Genomic DNA, 27,024 nt, shown 5'->3' with positions numbered 1-27,024 from the left:
CATTCTGTTCATTTGATCTGTGTCGGTCCTTACACCCATAGTGCATTTGACAACTACTTTATGGTAAGTTTAGGAAAATGGGATAGGGTCTGCCCTCCAGCTAGGTACACCTTTTTCTCTCTTTCTTTTTTTTCTTTGAGACGGAGTCTTCCTCTGTCACCCAGGCTGGAGTGCAGTGGCGTGATCTTGGCTCACTGAACCTCTGCCTCCCAGGTTCAAGCAGTTCTTCTGCCTCAGCCTCCCGAGTACCTGGGACTACAGGTGCACACTACCATGCCCGGCTAATTTTTTGTATTTTTAGTAGAGACGGGGTTTCACTATACTGGCCAGGCTGGTCTCAAACTCCTGACCTCGTGATCCGCCCGCCTTGGCCTCCCAGAGTGCTAGGATTACAGGTGTGAGCCACTGCACCTGGCTGGTATACCTTTTTCAAAATTGTTTATGCTGCTGAAAGTTCTTTGCATTCCCATATAAATTTTAGGATCTACTTGTCAACTTCTACAAAAAGCCTCCTTGGATCTTGATAGGGATTGCATTGAATTCTTAAATATATATTTAGAATTCTCTAGTGAAATTCTCTGGATGTGGTTGTGGTCTTTTATTTGTGGGATGATATAGATCAGTTTAGGGAGAATGGAATCCTAACAAAATTGAATCTTTTAATCTATGAATATGCTTTTTCTTTCCATTTATTTAAGTCATCTTTAATTTTTCTCAGCAGTTCTAAAAAATTTCCAGTCTTTGTGTCTGGAATATGTAAGTATTATGTGTTTTCATTCACAGTAAAAGGTATTTTCTAATTTTGATTTCCAACTGACCATTGGTAATACATAGAAATACAATTGGTTTTTTTATATTGGTCTTCTGTTCTGCAGCTTTACTAAACTTGTTTATTCTAGTAAGGTTGGTTTTTTGTTTTTTGTTTTTTTTGATAGATTACTTTGGATTTTCTATATACAAGATCATGTTGTCTGCAAATAAAGTTTTAGTTCTTCCTTTCCAATCTGGATGCAATGTTTTTAATTTCTCTTCCCTTCCCCTTCCCCCTTCCCCTTCCCCTTCCCCTTCCCCTTTCCCTTTCCCTTCCCCTTTCCCTTTCCCTTTCCCTTTCTTTCTTTTCTTTCTTCTTTTTAAGAAACAGAATCTCGCCGGGCGCGGTGGCTCACGCCTGTAATCCCAGCCCTTTGGGAGGCCGAGGCGGGCGGATCACAAGGTCAGGAGATTGAGACCATCCTGCCTAATACAGTGAAACCCCGTCTCTACTAAAAATACAAAAAATTAGCCGGGCATGGTGGTGGGTGCCTGTACTCCAAGCTACTCGGGAGGCTGAGGCAAGAGAATGGCGTGAACCCAGGAGGCGGAGCTTGCAGTGAGCCGAGATCGAGCCACTGCACTCCAGCCTGGGCAACAGAGCGAGACTCCGTCTCAAAAAAAAAAAAAAAAAAAAAAGAAACAGAATCTCACCCTGTCAGCCAGGCTGGAGTGCACTGCTGCAATCATGGCTCACTGTAGCGTCAAACAGCTGAGCTCGAGCAGTCTTGCTCCCTCAGCCTCCCGAGTAGCTAGGACTACAGGTGTATGACAACTACAGGCATGTGCCACCATGTCCAGCTTAAAAAAAAAAAAAAAATTTTTTTTTTTTTTTTTTTTTTTTTTTTTTTTTTTTTAGAGATAGGGTCTCACTATGTTGCCCAGGCTGGTCTTGAACTTCTGTCCTCAAGCGATCCTCCCATCTCAGCCTCCCAAAGCTTTAGGATTATCGGTGTGAGGTACCACACCCAGCCTGGATACTTTTACTTTCTCTTTTTTTTTTTGAGATGGAGTGTCGCTCTGTCGCCCAGGCTAGGCTGCAGCAGGGCTATCTCAGCTCACTGCAAGCTCTGCCTCCTGGGTTCATGCCATTCTCCTGACTCAGCCTCCTGAGTGCTTTTAATTTCTCACTCTTGTTTTTTTGAGCTAGCTGGAAACTTAGTACAGAATAGAAATGTTGCAAGCAGACATCTTTGCCTTGTTCCCAGTCTTAGGGGAAAAGCATTTAATCTTTGACCACTCTTTAAATGTGGTATCAGGTGCAGGTTTTTCATAGATGCCCTTTGGGTTGAGGAAATTCTACTCTACTCCTAATTTCTTGAGTTTTTTCATGATTTGAATATTGAATTGTATTGAATTATATTGAATATTGAATTGTTTGATTTTTCAAATGTCTTTTCTGCATATATTGCAATCTTGTGGTTTTTGTTTTTTATTTTGTTACCGTGGTGTGTCACATCAGTTAATTTAAGGATATTAAATCAACCTGTGGTCCTTGGGATAAATCCCACCTGGCAGTGGTATATAATCCTTTTCATATGTTCCTGAGTTGGTTTACTAATATTTTGTTAGGAGTTTTGCATCTGTGATAAGATTAATAAAATATATTGGTCTGTAGTTTTCTATCTCTGTGATGTCTGTCTGACTTTGGTATCAGAGTAATACTGGCTTCATAGGGTGAGTCAGGAAATGTTTCTTTCACCTGTTTTCTGAAGGAGTTTAAGATTGAGAGTTCTTAAATATTTGATAGAATTCACCAGCAAAATCCTATAGGCCTGGTCTCTTTTTGTGGGAAGATCTGTAATTACTAATTCAAGTTTCATGTGCTTGGAATAGGTCATTTCCAATTCTCTATTTCTTATTTGAGTGAATTTCAGTAATTTTTGTCTTTGTAGGAATGTATTCATTTATGTTGTCTAATTTGTTGGCATAAAGTTACTCTATTCTGTTGTAATCCTTTTTAATTCTGCAGTGCCTGCAGTGATGTTAATTCTTGATTTTGGTAATTTTATCTTCCTTTTAATGGCTTCAGTCACTTGGGCTAAAGATTTGTCAATTTCTCTGTTTTCTTTTCTGTGTTGTTGGTTTCCATTCTGAAATTTATTATTTCTTTCTGTGTTCTTTGGGTTCGGCTTGCTCTTCCTTTTCTAGTTCGTTGAAACAAAAGCTTAGATTACTGATTTTAGAGCTTCCAAATTTATTGAGACTTGTATATGGCCTAACATATGGTTTACCTAGGCCGTGTTCTATGTGTACTTGAAAATAATTTATATTTTGCTCTTGTTGTGTGGAGTGTTCAGTAAATGAAAGTTTGATCAAGTTGGTTGATGGCATTGTTCAAGTCTTCTATATTGTCTTGGTCTATTCAGGCTGCCATATAAGGACAGTAATCCCATTCCTGAGAGTAGAGCCTTCCAAAGTCCTTGTCACCTAATACCATCACTTTGGAGCTTAGGCTATCAACATAGGAATTTTGGAGGGGCACAGATACTCAGTTCATAGTATATATTCTTACTGATTATCTGTCTGGTGGTTTTGTCGGTTACTGAGAGAGGCATATTAAAGCCTTCAAGTTGAACTGTTGAATTATTTCCTTCTCCTTTCAGTTCTTCCTGGTTTTGGTTCATGCATTTGGGGGTGATATTATTGAATTACTGTGATAGCTCCCCTGATGTATTGCCCCTTTTATCATTATAAAATGTTTGTCTACTAGTGTTGCTTAAAGTCCATTTTATTTGTTAATATAGCCACTCCACCTTCTTGGGTTACTGTGTACATGTTGTATTTTTCCATCCTTTTACTTTCAGTTTCTTTGTGTCTTTGGATCTAAAATTTGTCTAACATCTTTTAGTTGGGCCTTGCGTTTTTATCCTGTGTATGTCAATATCTGCCTTTTAAAATATTAAACAAAATTTTTAGTGTACCGTTTTAATTCTTTTGTTGATTCTTTTTTAAATTTTCTTAGCGGCTGCTGTAGGATTACAGTATGCATCTCTTGTGAATGTTGGTGTAAAAAATGAAACAAAAATTAAAATACAACATGTGTCTCTTTTTTTCTTAGAGACAGGGTCTTGCTCTGTTACACAGGCTGTAATGTGGTGGCATCGTCAGAGCTCACTGCAGCCTCAAATTGCTGGGCTCAAGCAGTCTTCCTGCCTCAGCCTCCTTAGTAAGCTGGGACTATAGGCGTGTGCCACCATGACCGGCTAATTTTTTTAATTTTAGTAGAGACAGGGTCTCCCTGTGTTGCCCAAGCTTGTCTCAAACTCCTGACCTCCAGTGATTCTCCCGTCAGGAACTCCCGAAGTGCTAAGATTACACTTAACCACTGTACCCAGCCACAATATGCATCTTTTTTTTGTTTGTTTTTTGATACAGTGTCTTGCTCTGTCACTCAGGCTGGAGTGCAGTGGTGCAGTCTTCGCTCACTGCAACCTCTGCTTCCTGGATTCAAGCAGTTCTCCTGCCTCAGCCTCCCAAGTAGCTGGGATTACAGATGTGGATCACCACACCCCGCTAATTTTTGTATTTTTAGTAGAGACAGTGTTTTGCCACGTTGGCCAGGCTGGTCTCAATCTGGCCTCAAATGATCCACCTACCTCAGCCTCCCAAAGTGCTGGGATTACAGGTGTGAGCCACCGTGCCTGGCCACAATATGCATCGTAATTTATCACAGTCTACTCCAGGTTACTACTGACTTAATTCCAGTAAAATATAGAAACTTTTCTCCGCAGTAGCTCCATTTCCTTCTTCCTCCTTTGTGGTATTATTGTCCTATATATGATTACATTTGTATATGTTATAAATCAATAATATGTTTTAATTACTGCTTTATACAGTTTTATAATTTCTAGAGCAAATAAAAGAGAAAAATACACTTATACAGTGCCGGCCGGCCTGCCTGCCTTCCTTCCCTCCTTCCTTCCTTCCTTCCTTCCTTCCTTTTCTTTCTTTTTCTTTTTGTTTTTTTTTGTTTGTTTGTTTTTTTGTTTTGTTTTGTTTTGTTTTGAGACAGAGTCACACACTGTTGCCCAGGCTAGAGTGCAGTGGCACGATCTTGGCTCACTTCAACCTTTGCCTCCCAGGTTCAAGCAGTTCTCCTGCCTCAGCCACCCGAGTAGCGGGGATCACAGGCAAGCACCATGGCACCCAGCTAATTTTTGTATTTTTGGTAAAGATGACATTTCGCCATGTTGACCAGGCTGGTCTCAAAACTCCTCGCTTCAGGTGACCTACCCGCCTTGGCCTACCAAAGTGCTGGGATTATAGGCGTGAGCTACCGCGCCTGGCCTGTATGTATACAGTGTTTTCTATTTGCTAGCTGGCTAGTCATTTCTGGCATTCTTCATTTTAAATTCTGCCGAATTTAAGTTACCATCTTGTTTTTACCTTCCTTTAATATGTCTTACAGGACTAGTTTGCTTGCAGTTAATTCTCTGTATTTTTGTGTGAATGTCTTTATTTGGCCTTCATTTTAAAAAATAGACCGGGTACAGGGGTGGCTCATGCCCAGCACTTTTGGAGGCTGAGGCGAGTGGATCACCTGAGGTCAGGAGTTCGAGACTAGCCTGGCCAACATGATGAAACCCCATCTCTTCTAAAAATACAAAAATTAGCCAGGCGTGCTATCATGTGCCTGTAATCCCAGCTACTTGGGAGGCTGAGGCAAGAGAATTACTTGAACCCGGGAGGCAGAGGTTGCAGCGAGACAAGATCGCGCCATTGTACTCCAGCCTGGGTGAGAAGTGAGACTCCGTCTCAAAAATAAATAAATAAATAAAAAATAGAGTGGTTGTTTTTAGGAGTAGCTTTAGATTCACAACAAAGTTGAGTGAAAGGTACAGAGATATCCTATACCCAGTGTCCCTACACACAGAGCCTTCCCCACTATGAAATTCTACACTAGAGTGTTACTTTTGTTACAGTCATCAGGTGTCAGACTGTTAGAACAGTCAATTCTCTTGGCAGCCTGGCTTTCTCAAGAAGGTGTTTTAGTAGGGTCTGGGGTCATCCTAGGGACTTGGCCTTGGGCTGCAGGAAGCCTTAGGTGGTCATTGTGTGCCAGAGTTCTGCAGCTCTCAGTATCTCTTTGTTTTTATCCATCTTATGGTTCACTGAGCTTGGATCTGTAGATCAATGTTTCTCATCATATTTGGGGAGTGGAATGTCCTGGTGTTATTATTTCCTTCGGGACTGGGTTCTGCACATGCTGGAGTGGTTCGCTGCTCTCCACGGGCCTCTGAGCGTCTGCATACTTTCCCCTTGTCTCTTTTCTCTGTTGTTAGATCAGTTCCATTGCTCTTCTTCAAGTTCACAGATGATTTTTCTGCTTTTAAGTTTGCTTTTGAGCTCCTTTAGTGAAATTTTGGTTTAGCTATTGTACTCTTCACCTATAGAATTTATAGTTTACTGTTTTTTTGTTTCTCTTTTTTTATGGTAATTCCCTACATGTTGAATCTTTATTTTCATATTTTCCTTTAATTCTCTGAACATGTTATAACAGCTACTTTGACATCTTTGTGTGCTAATTTAATATCTGAACCCACTCCTGTTAACCGTTTGACTATTTACTTCCTGCTTATTGGTCACATAACTTTTTTTTCCAGACAAGGTCTTGCTCTGTCACCCAGGCTGAAGTGCAGTGGCATGATTACAGCTCACTGGAGCCTCGAGCCTCGACCTCCTGGGCTCAAACAGTCCTCCCACCTCAGCACCCCAAGTAGCTGGGACTACAGGCACACACCATCATGCCTGGATAGTTTTCATACTTTTTGTAGAGATAGAATTTTGCCATATTGCCCAGACTGGTCTTGAACGCGTGGGCTCAAGTAATCTGCCCACTTCTGCCTCCCAGAGTGTTGGGATTACAGGCATGAGCCACTGCGCCCGGCCTAGGTCATACTTTTATCTTTGCTTGTCTCATAATTTTTTGTTGAAAACTGGACATTTTAAATAATGTAATGACTTTGCATTATCATTTTTTCCTTTGAGGGTCTTTTGTTGTCTTTTGTTTGTTTCTTTGTTTTTGTTATTTCCTGCACTTCAGTTGCAGGATCTGTATCTCCCACATTATGTGGCTATGGATATCTCAGCTCACATCTTCTCTTCTGCTTTTTAGCTTGGCTTCGAGAGGTCTGCCCTTTGTCCACCTGGCTGATTGGCCAGCTGATGATTTGGGCGGGGGTTGCCCATGCACCTTGAATCCACAGGGGCTCCACTGTTGGTTGAGGCACTGTCAGCTGTGGGGTGAATGCGCTCAGCGCTCAGCCGGTTCTCAAGCCCCTGTTGGCGCCTTCCTCCAGCCCCTGAGGTGTCCTCAGTGCATGCTTTCCCGGTCAGCCGGCGAGTTGTGGACAGTTTAAGAAGCCCTTCTGTGGCGCTCTCATTTCCAGGGTTCTCCCTATTAGATTTCTGTCTCCTCTGCCACTCACCCCAACTGGGACCTCAGTCTCACGGGAACAGAGCTGCAGGCTTCCCTATTTATTCCCTTCTGAGTTCACTGCTTTTACTGCTTCACCCTCTGCCTGACCAGGCTGCTGTTTTTGGCAGCAGGGTTGGTTTGCACTGGCATCCCTGCAGTCACAGAACTCCTGTGCCCGATGCAGACTGAGTCAGGGGCGGAGTACAGGTGCAGGAAATGGAAAGGGTCCCAGACAAGAAAGTCTGGCGACTTACTGTTCTTCCCTGAAGTTCTAGCTGATTTACATGAATAAATGTGTCTCAGTATTTTCCTTGGGCTGATTTCCAGAGCCTCAGAATGGTTGCCTTTGACAACTGTGTTCAGTTTTACATTTGCCCTGAGGGAAAGGAGCCACTGACCTCTTCACTCCACCATATCCATAACCGGAAGTCACATCTCTGCTTTGTTTTGGAGAATCTGTGTGTAACCATTTAGAAGCAGTGTGAGCCCAGTGGAGCACGGCCATCCCCTCTCTACTCTGTCGTCTTCACCAGTTCCCTTGTCCCTGCTCACATGTGGGAAGTGAAATTTTCTGCATTAGGCATGGGATGCAGAACCAGTGGCTCTACCTGAGTCTGTCTGTGGAATGAGGTACACTTTTCCTCTCTGTGCAGCTTCTTCAGTCCCAGTCTCTTGGGGTCCCTCCTTTTCCTTGCATGGAAGGCCCTGGTCAACTCAGGGTGTCAGGAAAAGCCCACTTACCTTTGTATTTGCTTTGTAACTACTTGGCAGAATGTGACTGACTTTAATTCATACCATTTATTGTTTCACTAAATAGGTTTTTTTTTTTTCTTTCCTCTTAGGCTGAACAAGCTCCAAACACTTGTGAATGTCATGTTTGTAAACAAGAAGCTTCTGGACTGACACCATCTGCAATGACAGCCGGAGCCCTTCCTCCTGGCCATCAGTTCATGAGCCCAGAGAAGCCCACACACCCTGCACTGCACCTTTACCCTCACATCCATGGACACGTGCCTTTGCACACTGTTCCACACCTGCCACGCCCCCTCATCCACCCCACCTTGTATGCAACGCCCCCCTTCACACACAGTAAGGTAAGTCAGGGCAAAAAGGGTCTGAAAGCTCACTCTTCACTGAGATCCTGCAGGAGTACGTAGTCAAACAGAAATCTATGAATTAGCAACTTGCGTAGGATAGCATCTGCTCTCAGTAGGAAGGTCTGCAAGGGTTTCCTTTCACCATAATCTCTTAAGCCCTGTAATTTTGAACCTTTACAGTTGTAACAATCATTAAAAACAACTGTGAAGATCATAGTCCTTTTATTCAGAATTAAATAGAACAGAAGGATTTTTCAGGTGATACTTCTAACAGGTTAAACCTAGGGAATACTTCCACAGAAGACCAGTTATCTGCTTGTGATCTTCCAGGGCTTGCTCTTTTTCTTAACGTGATAGGTAAAATAATGTGAATATAACATGAGTCCTCTAACACTGGCTGGACTCCACAGGGTCTAAAACGACTATGCTTCTTTAGCATTTAGAAATACACAAGCCTAAATAAAGGAGGAGCCCTAAGTGTGATGCCACAGAAAATTATAACGCCCTGCAGGTTATGGAGCACTGGGGAGGGGAGGGTACAGACAGGAGAAGCTGCCAGAAACCCAGTGTGAAGAGCCCATTCAGGAAGTGGAGTGAGGATCTAGAAATAAGTTGATTTTTATGCATTTCTTCTAAGAGAACCTCATGTATTCACTTAGTATCTTAGCCGTTACAGCGAAATTTTTAGGCTGGTTTCATTCTTTGGACCTTAGATAGCTTTTCCTCTCTAGTTATTTTGAGCTTACCTTTACTATAATGACTCACTGTAATTCTGATTGTTTTCTTTTTTTCTTTGTACCAGTTATTCTTGTCCAAAGGTAGCTCTGATCAATCAAAAATATAATTTATTTCAAACTCTAATTTATTATTTAAAACAATGATTTTAAGCTGGAACAGAAAGGGAGGAGGACATGACATGGAATGATTTTTTCCAAACACGTGTGTTTTCTCCCCTCCAGGGGTCACTGTGAAGTGGGGTACATGTAGCCCATAAGTGAGCTTTGTTGTCTGTTTGCTAGGGAGAGGCGCAGGTGGAAGATTAACAGACACAGGTTTAGAATCGAGTGTAATAAGTTTGTCACATCTATTGTAATTACTTGACACAACCATCCAAATTCATGCTTAAATTTTGTTAGATTGAATATTGCTCAGTTTGAACATTTAATGATGTCTTAATAATAGAATGCTTTTTAATAGCATTTTTCAGGTATATAGTCAGAACTAGGCTATCTTCATGGCCCGCCTGGTTTGTAGCCTGATTTTCTCTGGGTGTATGTGTAAAGTTAGGAAGTTTTTCACTCCTTGCTATTGCCTGAATAGAGGTCTGTTACCTAGTTCCAAGAAAAGATAATATTCTGTTACATATTTTTGCTGGTGGAAGCTATTCAAGAATTAGTTCCTAAAAATACTCAAGTAAAATAGTAAAATTGATTATTACTAAAGACTGTGGGGCCCCTTTGGTTAAAAATTGATTATTTTTCCCTGGCTTTTGGCCTTTTCTCAGGAAATTAGAGATCTATATGTGGGTAAAAGAAGAAAAACATTTTAGGAGCTTCATTTGTATCTATTATCTGTTCTTTTGATACCTGTTAAACTGTAATCATATAGAAAGATTAGAATAGAAAAGCAAATATGGATAGAAAAGCAATTATGGAGGTCAAGCCATATGCGGTAGAAGTCGTATAGAAATTTAGAAATTTATAACTAAATGTTATTTCTACCACTTTTGTCAACTGAAGACTATTCACTGATTCATTTAAAATATGTTATGTGGTGGCCATTATTATGTGGAAACATAAGATACAATTATCAAAATATTTCATTTGCATCTGGTATGAAAATGTTCATTACTGTAAACAAACTTGAATTGTCACTTACCAGGTCTTACAAGATTAGTTTGTGTTATTTGACTTAGTTTGACTTAGTTGGATGCTGTGACCACATCTGTGCCTAAATGCATAATGCATTAGCAGCCCTGAAGGGGTCTCCTGGTCCACCAGCGAGTTGTGGACAGCTTAAGAAACAAATGAGCTGTATCAGAATAGCCCAGATTTCAGTGACATTGGAGGATATTTCAGAAAGCAAACGAGCTGTATCAGAATAGCATGCATTTCAGTGATATTGGAGGAAGTTTCTTAGAGATAACCAACAGGAGGATTGTTGGGTAAGAAGTTCTGAATGTAGGGAGGCAGAAGGTGGGTGCTTAACGTGGAGGGGGCCTTGTGTGCTTCTGACCTGCCACTGTGTCTGCCATCACTTTTGCATTGTTGAGGCCTTGGGGAGTTTCTGCTGTGCTGCAGTCACAGTTGTTGCCTTTTAAGACATTATGTCATTGTAGTTGTAATTCTTTTAATTCATATTTTTGGCATTGTGGGTAAATATTTAGTACCTAAAATGTTTAGCATGAGTACTATGAAAAATTTATTTTCTGGCCAGTTGTGGTGGCTCATGCCTGTAATCCCAGCGCTTTGGGAGGCTGAGGTGAGAGGATTGCTTGAGCCTGGGAGCTCAAGACCAGGGCAACATAGTCCTGTCTCTACAAAAAAAAAAAAAAAAATTCTTGAAATTAGAAAAACTTGAAGACTAATTTCTATTTTGAAGTGTCTTCATACCAGTGACATATTGAATTTATATATTGAGTATAAGTTATTTGAAAGTTCAAAGTAATTGCTGAGAAAAATACAGTAATGAAATACTACATAAAATAAAAACTGTAAGTGCCAGAGCATTTAATTTCCAAATATTTGGGGATCTCCCGACTATCTTTTTGTTACTGATTTCCACTTTAATTCCATTGTGATCTGAAAGCATACAGTGTATAATTTCTGTTTTTTTGAGTTTATTAAGGTATGTTTTATGGCCCAGAACATGGTCCGTCTTGGTGAATGTTCTATGTGAGCTTCAGAGGAATATGTGTTCTGCCGTTGTTGGATGAAGTGGTCTTCAGATGTTCGTTATGTCCAATTGATTGATGGTGCTCTTGAGTTCTGTCAGTCAGCAACTATGTTCTGACTGATTGTCTGTCTGCTGGATCTGTTCATTCTGATTGATGGCTCTTGAAGACTTCCATTGTAATAATGGATTCATTGGTTTCTCCTTGCACAGTTCTATCAGCTTTTGCCCTACAAAGTTTGATGCTTTGTTATTAGCGGCAACACATTGAGGATTGTTATGTCTTCTAGGAGAATTGACCCTTTATCATTATGTAATGCTCCTCATTACCACTGGTAACTTCCCTTGCTCTGAAGTCTGCTCTGCCTGAAATTAATATAGCTCCTCCAGCTTTCTTTTGGTTAGTGTTAGCATGGTATATCTTCCTTCATTGCTTTACTTCTTGAAAAGATTTATTATAGTAACATATGCATAATATAAAATTTACAATCTTAACCATTTTTAAGTGTAGAATTCAGTGGTCCGTCTCCATAACTCTTTTCATCTTGTAAAACTGGAGGTTTTTACCCACTAAACAATAACTCCACTTTCCCCCAGCCCTGGGCATCGATCATTCTACTTTATGTCTTTATGATTGTGACTATTCTAAGTACCTCATGTACATAGAATTGTACAGTATTTCTCTTTTTGTGACTGGCTTATTTCATTTCACTTAATGTCCTCAGCATTTATTCATGTTGTCGCATATTGCAGAATCTCCTTCCTTTTTAAGGCTAAACAATACTCATCATATGGCTGTACCCTATTTTGCATCTCCATCAGTGAACACTTGAGTTGTTTCCATACAGTAGCTACTATGAGCAGTGCTGCTGCAAACATGAGTGTGCAAATATTTCAGGACCCTGCTTTCAGTTGTTTGGGGTGTGTACCCAGAAGTGGAATTTATAGATCGTATGGTAATTGTAGTTGTAATTTTTGGAGGAACTGCCACCGTTTCCTACAGTGGCTGCACCATTTTACATTCCCACCAACAGTGCACAAGGGTTTCAGTTTCTCCACATCCTCATTATCACTTGTTATTTTCAGTTTTGCTTTTTTAATAGTAACCATCCTCATGGATGTAAGGTGGTATCACATTGTAGGGCTTTTTTTCTTGTGTAAATGACCGTAGACACATCGTAGTTTTGATTTGCATTTCCTTAGTGTTTAGTGATGTTGGCATCTTTTCATGTGCTCAGTGACTGTTCGTGTATCTTCTTTGGAGAAACGTCTGTTCAAGTCCTTTGCTCGTGTGTGGATCAGGTTTGTTATTGCTGTTGCATTTTAGTTCTCTCTGTATTCCGGATATTCGTCCGTTATCAGATAGATGATTTGCAAGCATTTTCTCCCATTCTGTGGGTTGACTTTTGACTCTGTTGATAGTGTCTGTTGATGCACAGCGGTTAACAGTTTTTCATGCAGTACGATTTGTCTGTTCTTTGTTGCCCGTGCCTTTGGCGTTACATCCAGTAAATCATTGCCAAATCCAACGTTGTGAAGCTTCTGCCCTCTGTTTTCTTCGAAGAGTTTTGTTCTTTGCTTACATTTAGGTCAGTCATCCATTTTTTAGTTCATTTTAAAATACGGTGTTAGGTAAGGGTGCAACTTCATTCTTTCGCATGTGGATATCAGTTGTCCCAGTACCATTTGTTAAAAAGACTGCCCTTTCCCTATTGAAGGATTTTGCCATCCTTGTCAAAAATCGTTTGACCATATATCTGAAGTTTCATTTTTGGGCTTTCTGTTTTGTTCCATTGGTCTGTATGTCATGCTGATACCACATTGTTTTGATTGCTATATCTTTGCAGTAAGTTTTGAAATCAGGAAGTGTGAGTCCTGAGTCCACCAGGTTTGGTGGCTTTTGTTTTTTGTTTTTTATGTAAAGATTGTTTGGGTTGGCCGAGCACAGTGGCTCACACCTGTAATCCCAGCACTTTGGGAGGCCAAGGCGGACGGATCGCGAGGTCAGGAGATCGAGACCACCCTGGCTAATACAGTGAAACCCTGTGTCTACTAAAAATACAAAAACTTAGCCGGGCGTGGTGGCGCATGGTGCAGTCCCAGTTACTCGGGAGGCTGAGGCAGGAGAATGGCGTGAACCCGGGAGGCAGAGCTTGCAGTGAGCCGAGATCGCGCCACTGCACTCCAGCCTGGGCAACAAGAGGGAAACTCTGTCTCAAAAAAAAAAAAAAAAAAAAGATTGTTTGGCTTATTCAGGATCCTAAGAGATTCTATATGAATTTAGGATGGATTTTCTATTTCTTCAAGATATAGAAGATTTTGAGATTTTGATAGGGGCTGCATTGAATCTGTAGATCACTTTGGGTAGTGTATACATTCTAACAGTATTGTCTTCTAATCAATGAATATGGTATGTGTTTTCAATTTTTTTTTTTTTTTTAATTTCTTACAGCAATGTTTTGTAGTGTTTGTTTGAGACAGTCTCCCTCTGTTACCCAGGCTGGAATGCAGTGGCATGATCCCGGCTCACTGCAACCTCCACCTCCTGGGTTCAAGCAGTTCTCCTGCCTCTGCCTCCTGTACAGGCGTGTGCCACCATGCCCGGCTAATTTTTTGTATTTTAATAGAGATGGGGTTTCACCGTGTTAGCCAGGATGATCTAGATCTCCTGACCTCATGATCCGCCCGCCTTGGTCTCCCAAAGTGCTGGGATTACAGGCATGAGGCACTGCGCCCGGCCTGTTTTGTCAGTTTTTAAATTTTTATTTTATTTTATTTTTTTTTGAGATAGAGTCTCGGTCTGTCGCCCAGGCTGGAGTCCAGTGGCGCCATCTCGGCTCACTACAAGCTCTGCCTCCCGGGTTCACGCCATTCTCCTGCCTCAGCCTCCCGAGTAGCTGGGACTACAGGCGCCCACCACCACGCTTGGCAAATTTTTTTGTATTTTTAGTAGAGACGGGGCTTCACTGTGTTAGCCAGGATGGTCTATATCTCCTGACCTCGTGATCTGCCCACCTCGGCCTCCCAAAGTGCTAGGATTACAGGCGTGAGCAACTGTGCCCGGCCTGTAGTTTGTTTTTTTTTTTTTTTGAGGTGGAGTCTCGCTCTGTCGCCCAGGCTGGAGTGCAGTGGCGCGATCTCGGCTCACTGCAAGCTCCACCCCCCGGGTTCACGCCATTCTCCTGCCTCAGCCTCCCGAGTAGCTGGGACTACAGGCGCCGCCACCTCGCCCGGCTAGTTTTTTGTATTTTTTAGTAGAGACAGGGTTTCACCATGTTAGTTAGCCAGGATGGTCTCGATCTCCTGACCTCGTGATCCGCCCGTCTCGGCCTCCCAAAGTGCTGGGATTACAGGCTTGCGCCACCGCGCCCGGCCTCCGGCCTGTAGTTTTTATGATACAACTCTTTCACTTCTTTGGTTAATTCCTGTTGGTGTTTTGTTTTGGTTTGGTGTTTTTTTTGAGACAGAATCTCTGTCGCCTACACTGCAGTGCAGTGGCATGATCTTGGCTCACTGCACCCTCCACCATCCAGGTTCAAGTGATTCTCCTGTGTCAGCCTCTGGAGTAGCTGTGATTACAGGCATGCGCCTCCATGCCTGGCTAATTGGCTAATTGGCTAACGCCTGGCTAATGCTGGGATTACAGGCGTGAGCCACTGTGCCCAGCCCTAAATTATTATTTTTGATGCGTTTTGAATGGAATTGTTTTCATAATTTCCTTTTCTGACCATTGTTAGTGTATAGACAAGCAGGTGATTTTCGAGTGTTGATTTTATATCTTCCTACTTTGCTGAATTCATCTATTCTGAGAGACTTTTTTTGTGGAATCTTTAGAGTTTTCTACATGTAAAATCATACCATCTACAAAGAGAGATAATTTTACTTCTTCCTTTCTAGTTTAGATGCCTTTTATTTCTTTTTCTTGCCTATTTGCTCTGGCTGAAATTTCTAATACTATGTTGAATAGAAGTGGTGAAAGCAGGCATTCTTGCCTTGTTCCTGTTACTTAAGGAAAAGCTTTCATTTGTTCACCATTGTTTGCTGTGGGTTTTTCATATATGGCTTTTATTATGTTTTGGTAGTTTTCTTTCTATTCCTAGTTTGTTGGGTATTTTTGTTATGAAAGGGTGTTGAGGCCGGGCGCGGTGGCTCACGCCTGTAATCCCAGCACTTTGGGAGGTCAAGGCGGGCGTATCACGAGGTCAGGAGAACGAGACCATCGTGGCTAACACAATGAAACCCCGTCTCTACTAAAAATACAAAAAAATTTGCTGGGTGTGGTGGGGGGTGCCTGTAGTCCCAGCTATGCGGGAGGCTGAGGCAGGAGAATGGCGTGAACCCGGGAGGCGGAGCTTGCAGTGAGCCGAGATCGCGCCACTGCACTCCAGCCTGGGCGACAGAACAAGACTCCGTCTCAAATAATAATAATAATAATAAAAGGGTGTTGAATTTTGTCACATGCTTTTTCTGCACCAGTTTTGATGATCTTTGGCGTTTTCCAGTCTGTTAATGTGGCATGTTAACATTGATTACTATTTATACATTGAATCATCCTTACATTCTGGGAATAACTCCCACGTGGTCATGGTGTATGAATCTTTTAATATACTGCTGAATTCAGTTTGCTAGTATTTTGTTGAGGATGTTTGCATGAATGTTCATAAGGGATACTCATTTGTAGTTTTTTTTTGTTTGTTTTGTTTTTGAGACAGAGTTTCGCTCGTTACCCAGGCTGGAGTACAATGATGCGATCTTGGCTCGCTGCAACCTCCGCCTTCCAGGTTCATACGATTCTCCTGCCTCAGCCTCCCGAATAGCTAGGATTACAGGCACGCGCCACCAGGCCTGGCTAATTTTGTATTTTTAGTAGAGACGGGGTTTCTCCATGTTAGTCAGCTGATCTGGTACTCCCGACCTCGATCCGCCACCTTGCCCTTCCCAAGTGCTGGGATTACAGGCTTGAGTTGCCGCGCCCGGCCTTGTAGTTTTTCTTACAGTGTCTTTGGCTTTGGTATGGGGGTATGCTCAGGACACGAGTTAGAAAGTGCTCACTTCTCTTCAGTTTTTTGGAAACTTTGAGAAAGATTGATATTAATTCTTTAAATGTTTGGTAGAATTGACCAGTGAAGCATCAGGTCTATGGCTTTTCTTTATTGGGTGATTTTTTTTTTTTTTTTGAGATGGTGTTTTACTCTGTCACCCAGGCTGGAGTGCAGTGGCACAATCTCCACTCACTGCAACCTCCGCGTCTCAGATTCAAGCGATTCCCTAGCCTCAGCCTCCAAAGTAGCTGGAACTACAGGCACTTGCCACCACACCCAGCTAATTTTTGTATTTTTAGTAGAGACAGGATTTTGTCATGTTGGCCAGGTTGGTCTCAAACTCCTGACCTCAGGTGATCTACCTACCTCGGCCTCCCAAAGTGCTGGGATTATAGGCATGAGCCACTGCGCCCAGTCTGTTGGGTGATTTTTGATTACCAGTTCAATCGCTTTACTAGTTATAGGTCTGTTCAGACTTTTCTATTTCTTTATGATTTCGTCTTGATAAGTTTTGTGTTTCTAAAATTTTTTTCATTTCATCTGTTTTATCCAGTGTGTTAGTGTACAGTTGTTCATAATACTTTCTTTTTCTTTGAAACAGCGTCTCACTCTGTCACCCAGACCAGGAAGGAGTACAGTGGTATGATCATAGCTCATTGCAGCCTCAAACTTTTGGGCTCAAGCATTCCTCCTGCCTCAGCCTCGCAATAGCTGGGACTACAGGCATGTGCCACCACTCCCAGCTAATTTTTTTTTTGTTGTTTTGGACTCTACCAAAGAGAAGACAGGGTCTCACTATGTTGCCATCTGGACTGAAACTGCTGGGCTAAAGCAGTCCTCCTACCTCAGCCTACCAAAGTACTGGGCTTATAGGCGTGAGTTACCAAGCCCAGCCAATACTTACTTTTTTTTTTTTTGAGATGGAGTCTCTCTCTGCACCCCAGGCTGGAGTGCAATGGCACCATCTTGGCTCACTGCAAGCTCCGCCTCCCGGGTTCATGCCATTTTCCTGCCTCAGGACTACAGGCACCCGCCACCACGCCTGGCTAATTTGTTTGTATTTTTAGTAAAGACAGGGTTTCACCATGTTAGCCAGGATGGTCTCGATCTGCTGACCTCGTGATCTGCCCACCTCGCAAAAAGGCTGGGATTATAGGCGTCAGCCACCTCGCCCAGCCAACTTCTCAGGGTTTTCATATGCAAAGCAGGTTTCTTATAGACATGTATAGTTGTGTTTGTTATTTTTAGAGATGGAATCTTGCTGTGTTACCCAAGCTGGACTTGAACTCCTAGGCTCAAGCAGTCCTCCCACCTTGGTCTCCTGAGTACCTGCGACTATAGGCACATGCCACCATGCTTGTTGTTTTTTGATATACTCTGATAATCTTTGTCTTTTCATTGGTGTATTTGACTATTCACATTTAAAGTGATTTTTTAATGTGTTTAGATGAATATCAGCCATGTTTGTAATTGTTTCCTATTCATTATGAGTCTTTTCTGCCTTCTCTACTTTTAATTAAGCATTTTATGATTTTTATCTCCTCTTATTATATCAATTTTATTTGTATTTTTTAAAATTTCTGCAGTTGCCCTAGTGTTTACAATATACATTTTGAACTAATCTAAGTCCCTTTTCAACTAACTAATGTCAAACAGGTAACATTTAACAGATTACTCCCAACCCCTCCCTATTCCCTGTGACATTGCTGTCATTATTTTCACTTATCCGCATGTTAATCACCCGGTACAGTGTTGATGATTACTTTCAACAGTTATCTTTTAGATTAATAGGAAGAAGAAGATACTTTACTTTGTCTTTATTCCTTCTCTAGTATTCTTCCTTTCTTTATGTAGATCCACATTTCTGACCTTCTGTCTGAAGGAAATCTTTTGACATTTCTTGCAGGGCAGGTCTGCTGGTGATGAGCTCCCTCAGTTTTTGTTTGTCTGAGGAAGTCTTTATTTCTCCTTCACTTTTGAAGGATAATTTCGCTGGACACATAATTCTAGGTTGGTAGTTTTTTTCTTTGAACACTTTAGATCTGTTTAACTTCCCTCTGTCCTTGCTGGCATGGTTTCTGGTTTCTGACAAGGTGTCCTCTGGAATTCTTTTCCCTGTTCTTCTGTAGGTCCACTCGCCCCCACCCAGCTGCTTTCAAGATTTTCTCTTTTTGTTGTTGTTGTTGTTGTTTGTTTTTTTGAGATGGAGTCTCACTCAGCCACCCAGGCTGGAGTGCAGTGGCACGATCTAGGCTCACTGCAACCACTGTCTCCCAGGTTCAAGTGATTCTCCCATCTCAGCCTCCGGAGTAGTTGGGATTACAGGCACCCACCATCATGCCCAGCTGTTTTGTATTTTAGTAGAGACGAGGTTTCACCATGTTGGCCAGGCTGGTCTTGAACTCCGGACCTCAGGTGATCTGCCCACCTTGGCCTCCCATAGTGCTGGGATTACAGACGTGAGCCACAGCACCTGGCCAAGATTTTCTCTTTTTCTTTGGTATTCTGCAGGTTGAATAGAATATGCCTTCATGTAGCTTTGGGGGTATTTATTCTACTTGATGTTCTCTGAATTCCTTGGATCTGTGCTGTCAGTTGTTAATTTTGGAGGCTTTTCAGCTATTACTACTTCAACTGTTTCTCTAGTCTCTCCTTCCAGCATTCCACTTACCAGGTGTTATATCTTTCCAAACTGTCCCGCAAGTTTTGGATGTTTTGTTCTATTGGGGGGATTGTTTCTAGTTTTGTTTTTAATTCTTGTTTCTCTTTGCCTTGCAGTATGGGAAGTTTCTGCTGACATATCTTGTAGCTCTCTGACTCTTTCCTTGACCGTGTTGTCTCCTGATGAGCCCATCACTGATAGTCTTCGTTTCTCTTACATTGTTTTTATTGCTAGCATTTCTTTCTATCTGTCTGCTCACACGGCCCCCTTGTTCTTGCATGCTGTCTACTTTTTCCATTAAAGCCTTTAGCCTACCAATCATTTTCAATTTCCTGTTTGATAATTGCCATCCATGTTATCTCCATGTTCCTGCAACCATTCAGTTGTCTTAGCCTCTGATGAGATTGGTGTTAGACTTTCTTCTGTTCTGCATCCCTAACACTCTCTTGCAGGTTTCTTATCTCCTTATCTCTCAGTTCAGTGTTCTGAGAACTTTTTTGGGATCAGTCCTCCAGTTAAGTGATTCTGTAGTGGTGCCTAGCCTGCCACTTAAGTTCTAATTCCGACTATATTTATATATTTAAATATACTATATTTAATTTACTTTTTTTTTCAAAGATATCTAGTAGCTTTTTATATTCTCTTGTTCCTTGTTTTTTTCTTTCTTTCTTTCTTTCTTTAAGCATTTTACACGTAGTTACTCTGTGTTTGAAACCTTGAGCATCCAGATTCGTTTTCTGCTGATGTCACCTGTGGTATATTATTTCCTTGTGCAGATGGATTCTATTAGGAGGTTATGTTTTGCTCAGCTTACTCTGTGAGAACCCAGAGGCCTCCATAGTGGATGCTTCCCTATGAGGGTTGGCATCTGCTGGTGCGAGAGCTACCTGAGACCTGGGCTCCTTTCAAGGGTCTCCAGACTGCGGCCCCCACACGTCACTGTGGTGATGGTGTGCGGCCATTCCTTCCCCTCACCTCCACTTCGCTTCTCTCATCACCTCCTAATACTACTTTTCGTCCTTTGCCTTTGTTGCTAGCAGTTGGTTACCAAAGTGTTCAGTGTCATTTCTCTCAGATGTAGAGCTAAGTAGCCCCTCTTACCCAACAAAGCCCAGACCAGGGGGGAAGAATGGCCTTCTTCAAGCGAAGAGCAAAGCCGAGCAGGTGTGGCTGCACCTCGCTGCTCCTCCCACCTGCTGTCCACCTGGCCTAGGAGTAGGAAGTCACGACTACAGGGCCTGAATCTATACCGGAACCCAAGTCATGTGACTTTGAATCCTGAGTCTTTTTCATTCAACACGGAGGATGTACTGTGAAACAGTTGATGTACTAAGAAAGGGCCTAGAAGTGAGGACAGGGATGTCTCAAAGTCTCCACTGAGAACTTTGCAGTGGAGCATTTGCAGTGGCCACTGGGTGGGTTCTGGCCCTCCGGAGTTCGATGTATCAAGTGGAGCCTGGTGACGTGGTGCAAGAGGAGGACCGGGTGCCAGGTAGCCTTGGGTCCCTTGTTAGCTTCAAGGGCCAGGGTGTGTCTTTACACTCCCTCTCTAGGTTACTTTGAGACTTAAGTAAAACCACTGGAAAAGCATTTAATACAATTAAAACACGATTCAGTTAAATACAGTTTAAAGTACAAGTTCAGATTTAGATTGGAGATGTAAAGCTGTGTGGATAATAGGGTCATAAATAGGTTGCAATTTGGGGATCACATTGTGATCTTTGACTTGCATGTTCTTTTAGAGCTGAGATTCAGCTCTTCCAGCCTGAAAACTGGCACAGCCAAAGCAAAGGTGGTCCTTCGCCTCTTTACCATCTCTGGGAGAAATACCAAGAAACCTAAGTTAAGCAGAGAGTTCATCATCTTAACCTTTTCATTACCTGGGATACAGCTGGAACTCATTTTTGCTCGGATGCTTAGTGTTGGGAACCTCTCACGTGTGGGCCCCGTGACTCAGTCTGCGGCTCTTGCTCCTCGTGTCTTGCACCCATGTTCCGTGTCCGAGTGAGTGTGGGTGGTAGAGGACAAGCAAGTCACTCAGCTCCCGGATAGACTCAATGTGTGCCCAGTGGAAAGCAGTTTGTTGTGTTTGCATTTATGTCAGAGCTTTTATTTAAAGCAACAGTTTTCCTTTCCTATGGATTACTTCTTTTGTCTCAAAGTGGATAAAAATGCAAAACAACTGCTAGTTGAAGCTTTGTGGGTTTGTATGAGTGAAGTCGGTGTTCAGATTCAATAGCATGGTCCACATTCTGAGAGAGTTACTTTACAGTTAGCTCATTGGTGGACTTATAAAGTCATGGTCTAAAAATGGTCTAGGTGACAGACACCTATTTTTTCCTGAAGGAAATCCAGAAGCTATTGAGATCAGTAGGCATCTTCTGCAAAAGCATTAAAGAAAATACAACTTTTTTTGCTACTGATCCCTGTTACTTTTGTCCCTACTATTGGGCCTCCGTTTTTGAGTAGGTGGGGTTCTGCACAGTGTGTAAATCGAATGCGTAGAATCATTACCGTATGTTTCCAATATTACAGTTGTATAGATGCATTCCCTTATTCCTCTAAGCTAGACACCGTTCAGCAGACAACTTATTGAACACCCAATATGTGCCAGGCCCTGTGCTATATTCTAGGAAGACAAAAATCGGTTAGTCCTGGCCCCTCTTTTCAAAGAGTTCACAGTCTAAAGAGAAGACAAAAACAAGATCAAAATATGAAAATGTTGTGACATACCTAATGGAACTCACAGATGCTAGGCAGAAAAGTAACATTGAAGAGAAAACATTTTAAATAAGCCCACAGGTGGTTTTACAGTGGAAATGATGTTGAAACAGGGTTTTAAAGCATAAGCAAGAGCTCTCTGCACACACATGGGTGGTGGAGCCAAGGCTGCCAGCCAGGCTTTTCAAACCTGAAACCAAACAACTCACGGTCGTGTCTTGAGGAGTCCAGGAGGTACTTACATAGATTCAGAGCCCTGAGAGTGCTTCTAGTCAGGGTTTACCAGCTGGACCAGCACAACGAGACTGCTGCTCAAAGCCAGCAGGTTGGCATCTGTCAGATGTTTCTGCCCCTTACTAGAAGGTGCTCAAGACCCAAGTCTTCTACTTGTTACTTTTCATCAATTACTTCTCAGCAAAGCAGCTCTTAGCTTATCACTGCTTTGTAGAAATGGGTATTGAAATGCATTTTTTTTTTTTTTTTTTTTTTCCTGGCTCTTGTCCCGTGGGGCTTCCATACCAGAACAATGACTTCAGCCCTTGCCTGTAGCCTGGGTGGTCTGTCTGGACCTGTTTCTTCCTGCTGTTGAATCTTGAGTGTCTGCTCTACCCTCCTCTCCCCCTTTGCCATCCTGGGCCTGTTTCAGGTCAGTGGACTCACTGAGCTGTCCAGCAGCCCAGAGGGGCGTGCTTCCTCTCTGCTCCGAAGCACTGTGGGAGAAGGGCAAGGTGGAAAGGTTTGGTTGGTTGGTCAGGTGTTTTGTGTCCAGGGACTTTATGTCTATATAAGTAGTCTCTCTATAGAAGTCTCTAAGACTGTTGTCTTAGAAAATGAAAGCAGTGCACCGTCACACTCAATACTACTATGGGCCAGACAGTGTGCTCAGTTCTTACCATAACCCTGGAGGTAGGTATCTGCAGATTACAGATGAGAAAACTAAAGCACAAAAAGATTGAGTAATTTGCCTGAGGTCACACAGCTAGTAAAAGGGAGAGCTGGCATCCGAGCTCGCCAGACTGCAGAGCCCAAAGGCCAAGACATGGGACTAGAGTTAAGATCTGTCACCTGAACGTGCCTCCTTATAGTGGAGCCAGCAGTGGTAGCTCCTGGACTAGATGTGCAGTCCCAGCTTTCATCTTGATAGCTCCAGAATTCCTCCTTTCCTTGCCACTTTCACTGCCATTGCTTCATCCTTTCTCACCCCCTGACTAACCACTTGTCCTCCTTCTGCCTTCTGGTTCATCCACAGTATTGCCACAAATTGATCTTTCCACTAAGCTGACCAAATCATCTCACTTTGCTGCTTAAATCCCTCTGTGACTCCCCAGCCCCTTGAGGACAAAGTGATACAAAGTTGTCTTTGGCCTGGCTGCTGCCCCCACTCAACCTGGAGCCTGTCAGGTTTGGCACTGTCATACCTGTATATGCACCATCTCTTTGCTCCTAACCCCTTCGTGTCCTCCCTCTGGCCAAGCCAGGCCTGCAGGATTCTGCCGAACCATTGCCCATTCTTCAGAACCCTCCAGGGAGCCCTCCCACTTGAGTTTACAGAATTCAGTGCTCATTTCTGCATCCCAGAGGATGTGTTGACCGGGTTGCCCATAACTGGGCATTCCTCCACTCCAGCAGACAGAAGTCCTGCTGAGGGAGATCTGTATGTCTGCCCAGCATTAGCAAGGACTGGGGGAGAGGGGCCAGGATCCAGATGTCCCACCTCATCCTAGAGCTCATGTAATCTGGGGAAAGGCAGACATTAAACCAATAGGCTACAAGTAGGTCTTGAATTATAACTATGGTAAGTGCTAAGAGGGAAAATGACGGATTTTAGTGTGTTCAGTGGGAAGGCTTGCCTTGGTCTTGGGTGTTGGGTCCTGGGTGGTCACAGCAAAGGCAGTGCCAGCTTCTCTGAGGAAATGATCTTTAGGCCAAGGCCTGCAGGATGAGTGTGAGTGCGGTAACGAGCTGAGGCTCGCACATTCTAGAGCATGGACACAGCACAAGCAAAGCTTAGGGCCAAGAAGGTGAATAGGTGTGTGCTGGTCAAGGGGAGGCCTGTGTGTCCAGGGCCTTGGTGAGCCGGAGGGTTGGAGGAGGTAGGCCCAGCTCCCTTGGATCTTTTCAGGCCAGAGCCTCGGGAAGCCATTGTTGCGTCCTGAGCAGAGGAGTGACGTGCTCGAATTTACATTCAACAAAGATCACTCTGGCTGTGATGGGAAGAAGGACTGGGAAGAGTTCCTGGTGCAGATGTGTAGGCTCTTGTGCTGCGCCGCTGTGAGAACGTGGTGCTTAGGATCCCCTAAGGAGGTCAGCAGCCAGGGCCTGGTACCTGGATAGCGGCTGAGGCAGAGGGAGGACCCAAGGGGGCCCCAGCCTGTGCAGGAGCAGCCAGGTGGCTAGTCACTCAATAAATGCATGGATGTTGGCTAGCCAGCTAGCCAGACCCTGATCACCTTCCCTTGGTGCCTTCAACAGTGGTCTGCCCCACAGGGCCCAGGGCAGGGCTTGCCAGTGAGGCAGCTCCTTTGAGAATGCCCTGGTCTTTAGAGCACTGTATACACATTCCTCTAGTTCATTAGATTTGCGCTGTACCTTGCCTGGGTATAAGAGGTCAGTGTGTAAGGGTTTTATCCATTTTCATCAGTGATTCCAAAGTTGACTTATCAGTGATGATCATTAAAATGCTTGCTGAGATTAAGCCGCAGAAACAGATCTTACGACGCACATGACACACTCACATGTGACCCAGTAGGAATGTGACAGGTTACTGAGTTGTCTAAAGTTTGTTCAGATATACTCCTCAAGGCATCGGTTGCTTTTCATATCTACATCTGGTTGAAATTTGACCTGCCGTGTACAGTCTCATAAATCAAGTCCACGTTTTGTGAGATGTGCGCCCTGTGGGCCTCAGCTCATGGCGAGCACATCCCATGAGGCTCATAATGAATTGTCTGTCTGTAGTTTACTTACCTAGGTAAACAGAATATTAATTTTGATATGTGATTAGAAAATTTTTTTTTGTAGGCTTTACCGCCAGCACCTGTTCAGAATCACACAAATAAGCATCAGGTATTCAATGCATCTCTTCAAGACCATATTTATCCGAGCTGTTTTGGGAATACTCCAGAGTGGAATAGTTCTAAATTTATAAGTCTTTGGGGATCAGAAGTGATGAATGATAAGAACTGGAATCCTGGCACTTTCTTGCCAGATACAATTTCTGGTAAGGAATTTGTTAAAACTTTCTTAAAGTTTTAAAATAACCTGAGTAGATTGACATCTTTGCCGTAGTCTCCCGTGGAAACCCTGGCGCAGCTGTAGCCAGCCGCTGCTCCACCACCTCGGTCTCCAATCCTACTCCATCCTGTCGCATCTGCCACTAGTCAGTCCCACTGCGTGACTGAGCAGAGCAAGACTCTGACTCCGTGGCTCCCTGTCAGACCGGTGAGCCACATGGGTGTGGCCTCCGCACTGCTGAGGGTCTGGTGACCATGGTTGGGTGCCCGGCCTTCAATTCTCGAGCAGTGGTGACAATCAGACCTCAGGCCCCCCAGTGCTCAGGGGCAGGAAGAAAGTGCCACAGTCGACTTAAATCTGTGACTCACACTCCTTCCTCTGGTTACTGCATTGGCCCCACGTGGCATCTCTCCCCTTTACTAGCTCCTTCCTCCCCAGCTGCCTCAGCCACTGAGGCCCAGCTGTTACTTCAGTCGCAGGGTCAGGGGCACCTGAAAAGGGGCTGGTGCCTACCCCTCATCTCTGTCTTCCTGTGGCCAGAGCTCCTGGCAGCCCCACACCCAGCCCCCGCGTGTGCCAGAACAGCAGGCTACACTTGACATCCTGATCTCTGCTTGGGAAGGATTTCTAGCTGTGTGACCTTGGGCAAGTTGCTTGGCCTCTCTGAGCCTCAGTTTCTTCATCTTCTTAGGATGGGAGTAATAGTATCAACCTCAGAAAGTAGTTTTAAGACTATACGTAACTTTGGAAAGCACCTAGCACAGGAATTGGCACATAGTAGGTGCTCAATACAGTTTTTTCTTAGATTAAAAACTGGTTGACTTAGCGTCATCCCAGTGGGATCCTGACTTCAGTAGCACCCCCAATGTCAAATGTTCAGTCATCAGCATGTCTTTTAGGGTTTAGCTAAGTATGATTGCTGTCAGAAGCCATAATTTTCCTGTTCTTCTTTGAAGGGAGTGAAATATTAGGGCCAACACTCTCAGAAACAAGACCAGAAGCCCTTCCACCTCCATCTAGCAATGAAACACCTGCAGTCTCGGATAGTAAAGAGAAAAAGAATGCTGCAAAAAAGAAGTGTTTATACAATTTCCAAGATGCTTTTATGGAAGCAAACAAAGTTGTCATGGCCACCTCATCAGCCACGTCCTCCGTGTCCTGCACAGCTACCACAGTGCAGTCCAGCAACAGCCAGTTCAGAGTGTCATCCAAGAGACCTCCTTCAGTAGGTAAGGCTTGAAGGCTCACTGGCCCTCGGGGTCTGCAGGAAGGCTGGGTTTACTGACTTCTCATCTTTGTTAACTGCCTTTTACTTGACCCAGCCCAAGGCGTACGTGTAATTAACTGTGTAATTAACTGACCAAAAATGCTCACACACACACAGCTGATCCCGAGAGCTGATCCCTAGGACTTTGATTAGAATTGTAGCTATTGTGCTAGATTCCTCTGGGGCTTCACTGCACCGTCTTGCTTTTGTCTCTATTTCTGTTGTTGTTCTGTGATAGGAAGAGGTTATTGCTTGCTTTCTCTTCTCTTTTTCTTTTTCAAGATAGGGTCTTGGCCGGGTGCAGTGGCTCACGCCTGTAATCCCAGCACTTTGGGAGGCCGAGGCGGGCGGATCACGAGGTCAGGAGATCAAGACCATCCTGGCTAACACAGTGAAACCCTGCCTCTACTAAAAATACAAAAAAATTAGCCGGGCGTGGTGGCAGGTGCCTGTAGTCCCAGCTACTCGGGAAGCTGAGGCAGGAGAATGGAATGAACCCGGGAGGCGGAGCTTACAGTGAGCCGAGATCGCGCCACTGCACTCCAGCCTGGGCGACAGAGCGAGACTCCATCTCAAAAAAAAAAAAAAGATAGGGTCTCACTCTTGTTCGCCCAGGCTGGAGTGCAGCGGCACAATCTCAGCTCACTACAGCCTCCACTTCTTGTGTTCAAGCGATTCTCCCACCTTGGCCTCCTGAGTAGCTGGGACTACAGGCGCCCACCACCACGCACGGCTAATTTTTGTATTTTTTGGTAGAGACGGGGTTTCACCACGTTGGCCAGGCGAGGAGGTCATTGCTTTCTGAGCGTGTGGCAAGATTTCTCAGAAGCTGCTTTAGGAAAATGCTGAGCAGATGTGAGCTGGCTCAAGGAGGCCTC

At 43.6% G+C, this 27,024-nt stretch overlaps 1 protein-coding gene across 4 annotated transcripts in view; it reads left to right on the top strand.

Moving 5' to 3' along the window:
* The window catches only part of FAM193A (family with sequence similarity 193 member A), a 198,646-nt gene that overhangs the window by 128,231 nt on the left and 43,391 nt on the right, over positions 1 to 27,024 (top strand). For all 4 annotated transcript variants that reach the window (XM_073012569.1, XM_073012566.1, XM_073012567.1 and 1 more), the window contains 3 exons: positions 8,074 to 8,325; positions 24,667 to 24,865; positions 25,836 to 26,108. In XM_073012569.1, coding sequence (XP_072868670.1) covers positions 8,074 to 8,325; positions 24,667 to 24,865; positions 25,836 to 26,108 — 724 coding nt within the window. The remainder of the gene's footprint in view (positions 1 to 8,073; positions 8,326 to 24,666; positions 24,866 to 25,835; positions 26,109 to 27,024) is intronic.

This window comes from Chlorocebus sabaeus, chromosome 27 (assembly GCF_047675955.1).
Source record: "Chlorocebus sabaeus isolate Y175 chromosome 27, mChlSab1.0.hap1, whole genome shotgun sequence".
In the NCBI taxonomy this organism is placed as follows: Eukaryota; Metazoa; Chordata; class Mammalia; order Primates; family Cercopithecidae; genus Chlorocebus; species Chlorocebus sabaeus.
This window is presented reverse-complemented; position numbering and strand designations above follow the sequence as displayed.